At 42.9% G+C, this 12,037-nt stretch overlaps 2 protein-coding genes across 3 annotated transcripts in view; one reads left to right on the top strand and one right to left on the bottom strand.

Annotated features, from left to right (window-relative positions):
• BORCS5 (BLOC-1 related complex subunit 5) overlaps positions 1 to 5,588 on the bottom strand; it is an 87,113-nt gene extending 81,525 nt beyond the window's left edge. Inside the window, exons 1-2 of one of the 2 annotated variants that reach the window (XM_023517912.1) lie at positions 5,549 to 5,588; positions 539 to 682 (exon numbers count right to left, since the gene is read on the bottom strand). In XM_023517912.1, coding sequence (XP_023373680.1) covers positions 539 to 682; position 5,549 — 145 coding nt within the window. In that variant the 5' untranslated portion in view covers positions 5,550 to 5,588. Of the gene's footprint in view, positions 1 to 538; positions 683 to 5,164 lie in introns of both variants that reach the window. The other variant, XM_003797773.3, reaches the window with a different exon arrangement.
• A 187-nt stretch (positions 5,589 to 5,775) lies between these two features.
• The window catches only part of MANSC1 (MANSC domain containing 1), a 28,670-nt gene continuing 22,408 nt past the window's right edge, over positions 5,776 to 12,037 (top strand). The window contains exon 1 of the mRNA XM_023517905.1: positions 5,776 to 5,837. The gene's annotated coding sequence lies outside the window, so the exon portion shown is untranslated. The remainder of the gene's footprint in view (positions 5,838 to 12,037) is intronic.

Raw genomic sequence — 12,037 nt, 5'->3', positions numbered from 1 at the left:
ATTTTTTTTTTTTTTTTTTGGTTGCAGCCATCAATGTTGCTTGGCGGGCCCGGGCTGAATTCGAACCCGCCATCTTAGGTGCATGTGGCTGGCGCCTTAGCCATTTGAGCCATAGGCATCGAGCCAAGAATGAAAATCTTTTCAGAGAAATATAGCAGGGAAAGGCCAACTCCAACACCATGTGTTCATTCACTTGGTCTCTCTTTTATACTAGATCTATTTCAAGTGCTAGGGATTCAATAGTGAACAAAAATAGAAAATTTCTGCCATCATGGAGTTCACATTCTAGCAGAGAAACAGAGACAGTGAACAAATGTGCAGTAAATCAATGGTAATTAAATGCTACAGAGAAAAGCAGGCAGGAAAACAGACTGCGATTTTATATATGGCAGTCAAGAAAGGCTTCACTGGGAACACGCCATGTAAGCAAATACCTAAAGGACATGAAATAGGAATGCATGTGGATATGTAGGGAGAGAGTTGGTGGGCTAAATAAACCTCTCCACTGACTTTAGTTAAGACAAAAGGCAACCCTTACCTTTCAAAAGGGGCTGGAAGGTTGGAATCTCTTGCAGCTTGATGACATCGGGATCGTTGCTGACATTCCGAGAGGCCTGGGAGCCCTGAGCTACAACCACAATATCATCCATCTTGGCTCTATGCTTGGCTGGAGAAGGAGTCACTGAAAATAAAGTTACACAATTTAAGAATTGCGTGTTAACTGGCCACCTCTGCCTCAACAAAGGTGTTTTCTCAATAAAAATAATATTTTTAAGAGGCCTGGCGCAGTGGCTCACGCCTGTAATCCCAGTACTCTGGAGGCTGAGGCAGGCGGATCGCATAAGCTATGAGTTTGAGACCAGCCTGAGCTAGAGCAAGACCCCAGCTCTAAAATATAGCCAGGGCCTTGGCACCCGTAGCACAGTGGTTATGGAGCCAGCCACATACACTGAGGGTGGCAGGTTCGAACCTGGCCCAGGCCAGCTAAACAACTGCAATAAAAAAATAACCAGGCCTTGTGGTGGGTGCCTATATTCCCAGCTACTTGGGAGGCTGAGGCAAGAGAATCACTTAAGCCCCAGAGTTTGAGGTTGCTGTGAGCTGTGATGCCACCACACTCTACTGAGAGCTACACTGTAAGACTTGTCTCAAAAAAATAAAAAATAAAAAATAGCTGGGTGTTGTGATGGGCGCCTGTAGTCCTAGCTACTCAGGAGGCTGAGGCAAGAGAATCACTTGAGCCCAAGCCTAAGAGTCTGAGGTTGCTATGAGCTATGACACCATGACACTCTACTGAGGGTGACAAGCAAGACTCTGTCTCAAAAAAAGAAAAGAATATTTTTACACAACAAAAAGTAGTTATTTTGCACTGGGGTTGGATGGGGGAGTGAATTATGGAAAACCCATATTTTCTATAGTATTAAAAGCTAAAAAAATTTTAAGACTTTATAAGAACAGATAACATGCATGAACTTCTTTTACAACTAAATATATTAATCAGCACACAAAAGTATGAACCAATGGTTTTCAATTTTTCCTTCTTTAATTTTTCTATCCTCCTGATACATATCCCTATTTTACAAACAAGGAAAAGAGAATACAATATTTGACTGTGACTTGCTCAAGGTCAGTAGTGCTAGAACTGAAGGTCTATGGAGTCCTCTAATTAGTCCAATCATCAGTAGGTCCATTCTAGGCTAAGGCAAAATTCTGATTAGTGCACATGGACTATTTCTGTGACACTGAGACTGCAAAGCTATCTTTCCACTCTATCACAGCAAGGCAGGTACGTTTACTAGATCTTAGCCCTGGGAAAACCCTCTGGTCTCAACCCCAACTGACGGGCCAATGGGTCTGTTTCTAAGGTACCAGTCCTCTGCCCCCTTTTTTTTTAAGAGATGAGGTCTCACTATGTTGCTCAGGCTGAATTCAAACTCCTAGGTTCAAGCAATCCTCCTCCCAAGTAACTGAGACTACAGCCCCCCTCACTTTTAAAGTTACAGTATTAGCCGAAGAAAGAGCTAAGTAGCCCCCTAATTAATTCAATAATTAGTGGGTCCATTCTAGGCTGAGGCAGAATTCAAAAATTTGGAGGACTGCTAGAGAGGCAGGTCAAGTTCTTTGAGAGAATGTACAGTAACCCATTTGGAGGGAAGTGATTCAAACTATAAAGGAATCTCTAAACTAAAACATCTCCTTGTTGGAACAAGAACGAATCTTTAAAGTGTTCTAGGCTCATCGCCTATGGCTCAAGTGGCTAAGGCGCCAGCCACATACACCTAAGGTGGTAGGTTCAAATCCAGCCTGGGCCTGCCAAACAACGACGGCTGCAACCAAAAAAATAGCCTGGCATTGTGGCAGGCACCTGTGGTCCCAGCTACTTGGGAGGCTGAGGCAGGAGACTCGCTTGAGCCCAGGAGTTGGAGGTTGCTGTGAGCTGTGATGCCACAGCACTCTACCCAGGGGGATAGCTTGAGGCTCTGTCTCAAAAAATAATAATAAATAAAAATAAAAAATAAAGTGTTCTATGCTGTAGAGCAGTGTTTTTCAAACCTTTTTTTTTTTTTTTTTTTTTTTTTATAAAGAGCCCAAAGCTTTCCCCCTGGGTAGAGTGCTGTGGCATTACAGCTCTTTTTGGTTGCAGCCGTCATTGTTGTTTGGCGGGTCCGGGCTGGGGATTTGAACCCGCCACCTTAGGTGTACGTGGCTGGCGCCTTAGCCGGTTGAGCTATAGGCGCCGAGCCCAAACCTTTTTTATTTCACGGCACACTTAAATCTCTGGTTAAACTTCCATGGCACACTTAAATTATGTTGATCAAAAAAAAAGAGTAAAAGAAAGAATATACTTACTGTGCTTTGAACTTCTTTCGAAAATAATGTAATTAATAATCTTTAAAAATTATCATGGGCCGCCAGCCCCATATGCAGGGGGTGGTGGGTTCAAGCCTGGCCCCAGCCAAAACTGCAAAAAAAAGAAAACCCAAAAAACTTCCCGAAAAAATAAAGTCTATTTAAAAAAAATTTTTTTTCATAGCACACCAATTGAAAATCACTGCCCTAGAAGGTAATATTCTCAGGCGTATCCTATTTATATCTCAAGATTGATCCAGGGATGCCACAGAATTGCTCTGCCTCTTGTAAGGTAGTCTCCTGAGACATGGCAGTCTCCCTTTCAGAAAAATCTCTGCTACTTATTGCTCTTCAAGAAAGACTGCTCAACTTCTGGTAATTTACAAAAAGTAAACAGAAATTTCTTCTGTTACAGATTAAGTGCAATTCCTCCTTCTTCAGACTCCCAAACAAAGAGGTTTTCACAACATTCTATCTAACCTCTATTACTATACCTGTAAAGTGGGGTCACTCTAAAGCAGTGATTTTCAACCAGTGTGCTGAGGCACATCAGTGTGCCACGAGAGCATCTTAGGAGTACCTCAAATTTTTTTAAAGATTAATTAAATTATTTCTAAAAGAAGTTCAAAGCACAGTTAAGTATATTCTTTTTTTTACAATTTTTTTTATCAACATAAGTGTGCCTCGAAAGTTTAACTATAGGTTCAAGTCTCATGAGATAAAAAAAGGTTGAAAAATAGGGCTCAGCAGCTGTAGCTCAGTGAGTAAGACGCAGGCCACATACACTGAGGCTGGCAGGTTCCAGCCCAGCCCGGGCCTGCTAAACCACAACTGCAATCCAAAAGTAGCTGGGCGTTGTGTTGGACGCCTGTAGTCCCAGCTTCTCAAGAGGCTGAGGCAAGAGAATGGCTTAAGCCCAAGAGTTGGAGGTTGCTGTGAGCTGTGATGCCCTGGCTTTTTACTGAGGGCAACATAGTGAAACTTTGTCTCAAAAAAATAAATAAAAAATGAAAAATACCATGCTAAGGGTTAAATATAAACGTATGTAAAGCATTTGGCACAGAGGTATAGGCAAATTCTAACATCAGAAACGAGCCTGTAGTTTCAGCTACTCAGGACTTGGAAGGTTCTTGAGCACAGGAGGCCCAGAGCCTGGGCAAAACAGTGATATGCCATCTCTTAGAGAAAACAAACAGAAAAAAAAGAACAATAAAATGAGCCTGTGCTATTGGTTTCCTGGCAAGCAATAATATTAGCATATTTAAAAGATGCCACACTCTTTCTCCCAAAAATATGTTTCTGGCTTGTCATAGAGACAAAGTAAGAGGTATAGTAATTATCACCATATCTGGTATGACAGATATGGCATTCTGCATCTTCCAAGGAAACAGAAGAATGTATCAAACCTAGTACACGCTGTTCACCAAAGTTGTTTCAAAGCCAGCCTCCAGAATGTAGGTCTGAACTAGTATTCAGGGACACAGTCCAGTGTGAGACATCCCTTGATCTGTTAGCTTCTACACTTGTGAATAACAAATTCTTCCAAGAAGAGAGCAGCTCTAAGACTAGGGAACTCTCTTTAGGACATAACCAATTTGGATAGTAACCCCAGAGTTTACCTAGGGCACTCCCAGCAAGTCCTAGGGTTTGTAACAAAAAAGCAGCAAAAAGTCCTCAATTAAACGTCAGCTCTTTTATTTAACGGGCACTCACTATATTCCAATCCCATTCCCACCTCAAAATCCGAGAGAAATCTAAAAAAAAACTGGACATGGGCAAACAAGGGAAAACACATGAGCCTGCCGTCTGGTCAGCTTCCATAATATTAGATAGAAAGAGGGCCAAGACACCTTCTGAGAGGAAAAAGCTGTTTCTGGAGACGTGTGCACCGAAAGGTCAAAGCAATTGTACACCTATCATACATCCCTTCTTAAAAAGAACCGGTTCTCAGAGGTCCTGTGATCCATTCACCGGGAGAGCCACATCTCACTACGTCAGCCACAAGCACTAGAGCCAAAAAGACGACTTAATTAGGTCGTCTTTTAAAGAATAGTCTGTAGCTGGGTGTAACGGCTGTTTTGATAACAAATAATGGGCACAGGCGCCCACGCTGGCTTAGTCTGCAGTCACAGGCACTCACTTCCATCAGGGGAATCAATGCTAGGACAGATGGTGACTTTTTTTTTTTTAATAACATGGTAAGGACTTTCAATGCGTTCCCGTCCGCCGTCCCAGACCCCACTAGGCTGAGAGGCAGCCCGCTCCACGAGCAGACAGGGCCGGCTGGAGGAGGATGGGAGGTTAGGACACCGACCTGAGGAGTTCAGATCGTTGGGTCGGCTCTCGGCCTCGGAGCTCTGCTCACTGCCCATGGTGGGGGCGCGGTAGCAGCGGAAGAACAGCGGGCAGGGCGGTCACAGCTCCAGCGGCGGGGCGACAGACCAGGCCCCAGGGACCCGGAGTCCAGATAGAGTCTGGGCGCCGCAGTGAGGCCAATGTGTAGGGATGGAGCGCCCAGCCCACGCAGGGCCTGGGCGGCAGGGGATGGGGAGGCCCTATTTGGGACACAGAAACGCAAGGAGGCGCGGTGTGGATGCCCGCTGCCTGCCCTTCTTCTTTGGGGGAACCCTACGAGAAGAGGAGAGGGACACCAGGTTAGCAGCAACTGCAACGCGCAGGCTGCACCACTTTCACTCACTGGCTCAAATGCCGCAGTCTGGCTCCTTCCGGGATGCGGATTGGCGGCGCCAGCTACGCACAGACGTCAGTTCCGGGTTAGGAGGGCCCCACCCCCGCCCCTGGTCCGAGGAGGATAGGGGCGGTCCGCGCCTGCTACGAGGGCGCAGCTACCTTAAAGGGCCAGACAGTCTCAAAGTCCGAACTGCCGCCGAAGCGTCAGCAATTTCCTATTGTGATGATGAGTCACCTTTAAACACCGTCCACACAGGAAGACTTTTCACACTCATAAATTAGAACAACTTCATAAAGTAGGTATTTTTAACCCTATTTTACGAGAAAGAGCGATGCTAAATACACCCAGAATTTGAATTCACAGTTGTCTTAGGTGCAAAGCTTCTTTTTCATTTCCGAAAAGCTGGGAGTTCTGCGGTGAACCTCTATACAGAAATACTAGGAGATGGTGAAAGAAGGAGCTGGAAATAGGAAAATTAAAAAACAGAAAGTGCTGATTCACGTATTAGAGAATGTGCATCTTCAAAGAGAAGTGAGTGACCCTGTGGGGGCGGCACTTTCAGGGATCTGCACAGTTATTGACAAGTTACAGGTCACTCTGAAACTAGAAAAAGGTGAGGAGGGAGTACAGTTAATTGCAACAAGGAAACTGTCAGTTTGGGGAGGTCAAGGAAGTAGACCTAGCAATGCAGTGCCATCAGTGAGTTAGGTGGTTCTGGGGTACTCAGAACTTTGCAAGTCATTTTATATTGTTCATTTCGAGAAATTACAAGTAAATATCCTAAGATTTTGTAGGTGTCTCAGAGGAGTGCCAAATTGACTAAATGATCTTTAAGTCCCGTCTACTCTACTATTTCACAGACATTTCCTCTATTTTAACTTATTTCATTTTCACAACCCTGAGGCCCATCAATAGGTAACTTCACCATGGTCACCAAGTGGGAAGTGGTAGAACTATTTAGGACTAATTCCAGGCCTTGTGCTCTTTCCTGTACTCACCATTACTATACAAGGAGAAAAATGCAAATCAATATAAGTTTAGTGTTCAGTGGGAATAGGAAGATAAAACTACAAAACTGCCTGAGAGATAAAAGCATGCCCCTAGCACAGTGTGGTTCTCAACCTTTCTAATGCTGTGACTCTTTAATACAGTTCCTCATGTTGTGATGACCCCCCAACCATTAAATTATTTTTGTTGCTACTTCATAACAGTAATTTTGCTACTCTTACGAATCATAATGTAAATATCTGATATGCAGGATGGTCTTAGGTGGTCGTTGGACCCCTAAAGGGGTCACCACCCACAGGTTGAGAACTGCTGCCCTAGAAGGTGGTGTTTGACTATAGTCTTCAAGTTTTCATAAAACACCAGGCTGGTGGGACTGGGAAAATCCAGCTAAGTAAGGAGACCATTCCCTCCTGGACAGAGAGTCCCTGGCTCTGCTCCCAGGTTGCTCTCTTTGAGGGATAGTAAAGGGAGGAGATAAAAGTGGAAAGGGGTGAAGAATAACTCATTGCAGTTTTTGTTCCCTCTCTTCCACATCAAAGTGTATTTGTCTTGTGTTACATAATCTAATCCATACCATTATGATGACACTTTTTTTATGTTTCCCTTTCATTTCATTCTAAAAGGGAAATTCTATCCCATCGATTGATGAATGGATAAATAAAAGGTGGTATATCTATATAATGGAATATCATTCAGCTCAGAAACAATGGGGGATGAACCACTGATAAATGCTATAACATAGATAAATCTTGAAAACATTATGCTAAGTGAAAAAGGCCCATCACAAAATACCAACTATTGTAGATCTTATTTAAATGAAATGTCCCAGAGAGGCACTATAGAGACAGAAATAGGTTAATGGTTGCCTAAAACAGAGGAGGAGGGGGTGGAGAGGAAAGGGGGAGTCATTATTAATGGGCATGGGGAGTTGTTTTCTGGGGTTGTTAAAATTGTTCTAAAACTGGGTGATGGATACACAACACTGAATAAAGACCACTGAAATATACACTTTAAATAGGTGAATTATATAGTGTGTGAGTATACTTTATATAGTATATACATCTCCATAAAGCTATATTCAGTAAAAGGGTATCTGAAGATAAAAACACCCTCATCATTTCTTAGGTTGTAATGTGCCAGTCACTTGCTAGAGGCTGAGAATAAAAGATCCTTCAAGGCCTAGTCCTTATCCTTAGGAAGCTTATAGTCTAGTGGCAAAAAAATTAAGTAAGCATTTATAACACAAGGATTATTGGAAGGACAGCCTTGCTAAGGAACTAGCTGACAGAGAAAGATAAATTATCAAACAGGAAGTAGGAGAAATAAGCTGCTCCATTTGTTTTATTTGGATTAAACATCTGATGGCAACTTGTGAAGATAGTTGGTCTTTTTAGTGAAATAATAGAGAAACCACTAACTTGTAGTTATTCAGTGAGGACTAAATCAATCCCTCTTTCTACCTTCTTTCTCTTGCTAGCAATGCCCCACCATTTCCTTTTCATAAACCACTGCAAGAGCAGACCAAAAGGAAATGTCAATTGTTTCTCTTTACTTCTCTAAGTCCTTTGTTTTTCAGAATATTTCCTTTAGCCCCAAGTAGTTCCTGAGTGTCCAGGAGGAACAATGGGATATGTTTTCAACCTTGCCAGGAAGAAAAAAGGGAAACAGCATTTGTATTCATAATACCTTGTGAATTTGACTACAATTATCTTTTTGTCCCCTTAAATTCAACAACTGCTTGACCTCAACTGGGGGCACTCTTTCTTTCTTTGGGATGCTGTGCCATCTCCCTGCTGTCTTCTCTCTCTTTCTCTTTCCCACTCTCTTCCCTCTCTCACTCCTTCTCTTCTCTTTATCAGATAAAAGTCTACACTTTTTTTTTTTTTTTGAGACAGAGTCTACTATGTTACCCTGGGTAGAGTACCATGGCATCATAGCTCACAGCAACCTCAAACTCTTGGGCTTAATCAATCCTCTTGCCTCAGCCTCCCAAGAAGGTGGGAATACAGGTACCCACTACAACGTCTGGCTAAGGTCTATACTTTTATATCCTAATTTTGATCTAGAGACATTTTTTCCTCATCTACTGAGGAACACCTACTGAGCTTTCCACCCCAACACAACTCATTGTCTTTAAACTTAACTTTCTATCTCTGAGAGTTCATTCTCACAGCCTGGAAAAGGCTCTAAGCAGACAGCAGGGGTGTGAGCTCCCTACTCAAGCTCCCTGCCTCAGTTCCTGACACAACTACCTTTCTAAGGATTCTGATAAGCCAGCCTCACAGAATAGGAAAATAAAAAGGAAAAAACAGACACAGCCTTCAGCTGTCTCCTGTCATCAGCTTACAGCATTAACTGTTTCTTTACCCCTTTTCCCTATAAAAACTACAAGCTGCTTCTGCTTAGAGCCCAGTACATTTCCTCCCTTTCTTCCATGTGCCACGCCTCATTCCCTTATCTCTCCTTCTCTTTCTTTAAATCCCTTTCTGAAAAAGCAAAATAAACTTCCTTAAAAACTACTTTAATTTTTGTGTGAGAAATCTTAGCCTATGATGTGAGTCTCCACCCTAACAATTCTGGTGGAGGGCCTTTAGAGGTAGAAGATGTTTGCAATGGATGCCTTTTAGCTCCCTTAAAAATCACTTCCACTTGAGCCACAAACTTATTGTATATGTAATAACTAACAACTGAACAGCATTTTAAAGTTTATAAAGCACTTTTTCATTTAGTAGACCTGCATGATTGTAAGAATACCCAAGGATCATTCAGACTATAATGCTAAGCTAGCTAAAGGGAAGCCATCTTGCTTCCAGTATGGTTTTGGTTTGCTCTGTCTTTGACAGTTTAGAATTAACTTGCTGCTTGTTTACGCCGTTGCCAGGCACAAGATTAGAAAATGACCTTGAGAAAAAACAGATCAAGAGTCTGGAATAGGGCTCAGTACCGGTAACACAGTGCTTACAGCGCCAGCCACATGCACCAAGGCTGGCAGGTTCAAACCTGGCCCAGGCCAGCTAAACAACAACAACTGCAACAACAACAACAAAAAAAAATAGAGATGGGAGTTGTGGCAGGCGCCTATAATCCCAGCTACTTGGGAGGCTGAGGCAAGAGAATCACTTAAAGCTGTGGTTCTCAACCTTCCTAATGCCACAATGTATTTTCATTGTTAGAAAGGGGTTGTGACCCACAGGTTGAAAACCCTCTGACTTAAAGAATGGGGGTCTCACTGTGTTGCTCAGGCTGATCTCAACCTTCTGACCTCACGCTACTCTCTGCCTTGCTCTCCCTAAATGCTGGGATTACAAATGTGAGCAACTGCTCCTGGCAAAAAATAGTATTTTAATTGGGAAAGATACATTAAGCACATACAGGGGAAATTAAAAACTAATAAGTCATAGGAACTACCTTCCAAATGCCTATAATTTAGTAAGTGAAACATACAAGTAAAACAATAGCTGTATAAAGAATAAATGTTAAAAGATGCAAACTAAGGAAGCTCAGAGGAGGAACATCTGATTCTGACTTCCAGGAGGAGATGTATAAGTTAATTCTTAAAGGATGAAATTCAGTTAACTAGATAGGGAGAAAAAACTGAATATTTCAGACAGAGTTAATAGGTATGAACATCAGGGAATTCAGCCTGATTGACATGAAGGTTCCCTGTGTACATAGAGGAATGGAAGGAGAAAGCGGGGATCAGAACAAGAAAGTGTTTGCGTAGCTAAATTTGAAAGTTTACCTAAGCGTGCAGAGTTACTGAAGGTTTTTTGTTAGGCAGTGTTAGGTCCAGAAACCTGATTAAGATTCTAGAAATTCTCTCTGTCTGCCACATGAGAAATGGATTGAAAGAAGTGAGGCCAGAGGCCTTCTAAGAAATGGAAAAAGTGATAAGATCCTGAAGTAGGCATGGACATAAAGGATCAATTAAGGGGAGAGACTCTCCAGGACTTAGCAACTGGTTGGACACCGTGGCAAAGGTAAGTTGGCTTCTGGCTAGGAAGCCTGGTTGGATGGAAGGGAAAGGTCAGGTGAAAACAAGGGAGGAGGAGGCTGTCTGGAGTGAACAGAGGCAATATGTGTTTTAAAAAACCCCAGTCCTGCTAAGGCGCCAGCCACATACACCTAAGGTGGCGGGTTTGAATCCAGCCCGGGCCCACCAAACAACAATGATGGCTACAACCAAAAAAAAAAAAAACCCCAGTCCTGGTTTTATAACTTATTAGTTGTGTGACCAAGAATAAATCACCTGACTTTGCTGTAGGAAAGTGGTATCTGCTTTGTACATAGATGAGGTTGCTGGCAGGTTTAGAGGTTCGGAGGTGAGTGTTAGTGAAGGACAGATAGTTTTATTCAGGTGTACGGGCCAGCCTGAGGAGATGGCAGACTGTTGTCTCAAAGATTATCTGATACTCTCTGCTTACCAAGCAACTTATAAATGGAAAGGGTAAAGGGGGTTGGTGGCAGAAAGCAAGCCCTGTTTATCTCCAAACAATAGATTGTCTGGTGGATCTTGTCATCTACAGTCATATGTTGGCCAATTCTAGACTTTTTTTTTTAAGACAGTGTCTCACTATGTTGCCCTCGGTAGAGTACCATGGTGTCATGGCTCACAGCAACCTCAAACCCTTGGGCTTAAGTGATTCTTCTTGCCTCAGCCTCCCAAGTAGCTAGGACTACAGGTGCCCGCCACAATGCTCAGATATTTTTGTTGTTGTTTTTGTTGTTGTCATTGTTATTTAGCAGGCCTGGGCCGGGTTCAAACCTGACAGCCCTGATGTATATGGCCATGCCCTAAACACTGAGTTACAGGTGCCGAGCTGAGACCCCCCATTCTTACAAAAGAGAAAAAAATTAGTTGGGCATGGTGACAAGCCTGTAGTCCTAGCTACTTGGGAGGTGGAGGCAGGAGGATCACTTGAGTGCAGGCGTTCGAGGCAGTGAGCTATTATGATGATGCTAGCCTCCAGCCTGGGGGACAAAGTGAGACTCTGCTCAAAAAATAAAACTGAAGCAATTCTGAGAGCTTTCCAATAGCTGAACATGTGCTGGTTTCTGGAAGGTGCTGTACTCAGGGGAGGGTGTGGAAGCTCAGGCCCTTTCCTCCATATCTTGTCCTACATATCTCTTCATCTGGATCCTTTGTAATATCCAAGGTGTAATCATTAAAAAAAGAGAGAGAGAATTTCTTCAGGCAATGAGGTGACAATGGATATGATTTCTAATTTAAAAACCTATTTAATATCAATAGAAAAGTTTTCTTTAATCATTTTTTTTTTTTTTTTTGGAGACATACTCTCACTCTCTCCTTGGATAGAGTGCTGTGGCATCCTTGTAGCTCACAGCAACCTCAAACTTGGGCTCAAGCAATACTCTTGCCTCAGTTTCCTCAGTAGCTGGGACTATAGGCATGTACCACAACGCCCAGCTAGTTTTTCTATTTTTTTTGGTAGAGACACAGTCCCACTTTATTGCCCTCGGATGAGT

The sequence above is a fragment of the Otolemur garnettii genome, unplaced genomic scaffold, assembly GCF_000181295.1.
Source record: "Otolemur garnettii isolate 467f Iridium unplaced genomic scaffold, OtoGar3 scaffold00124, whole genome shotgun sequence".
Classification (NCBI taxonomy): Eukaryota; Metazoa; Chordata; class Mammalia; order Primates; family Galagidae; genus Otolemur; species Otolemur garnettii.
This window is presented reverse-complemented; position numbering and strand designations above follow the sequence as displayed.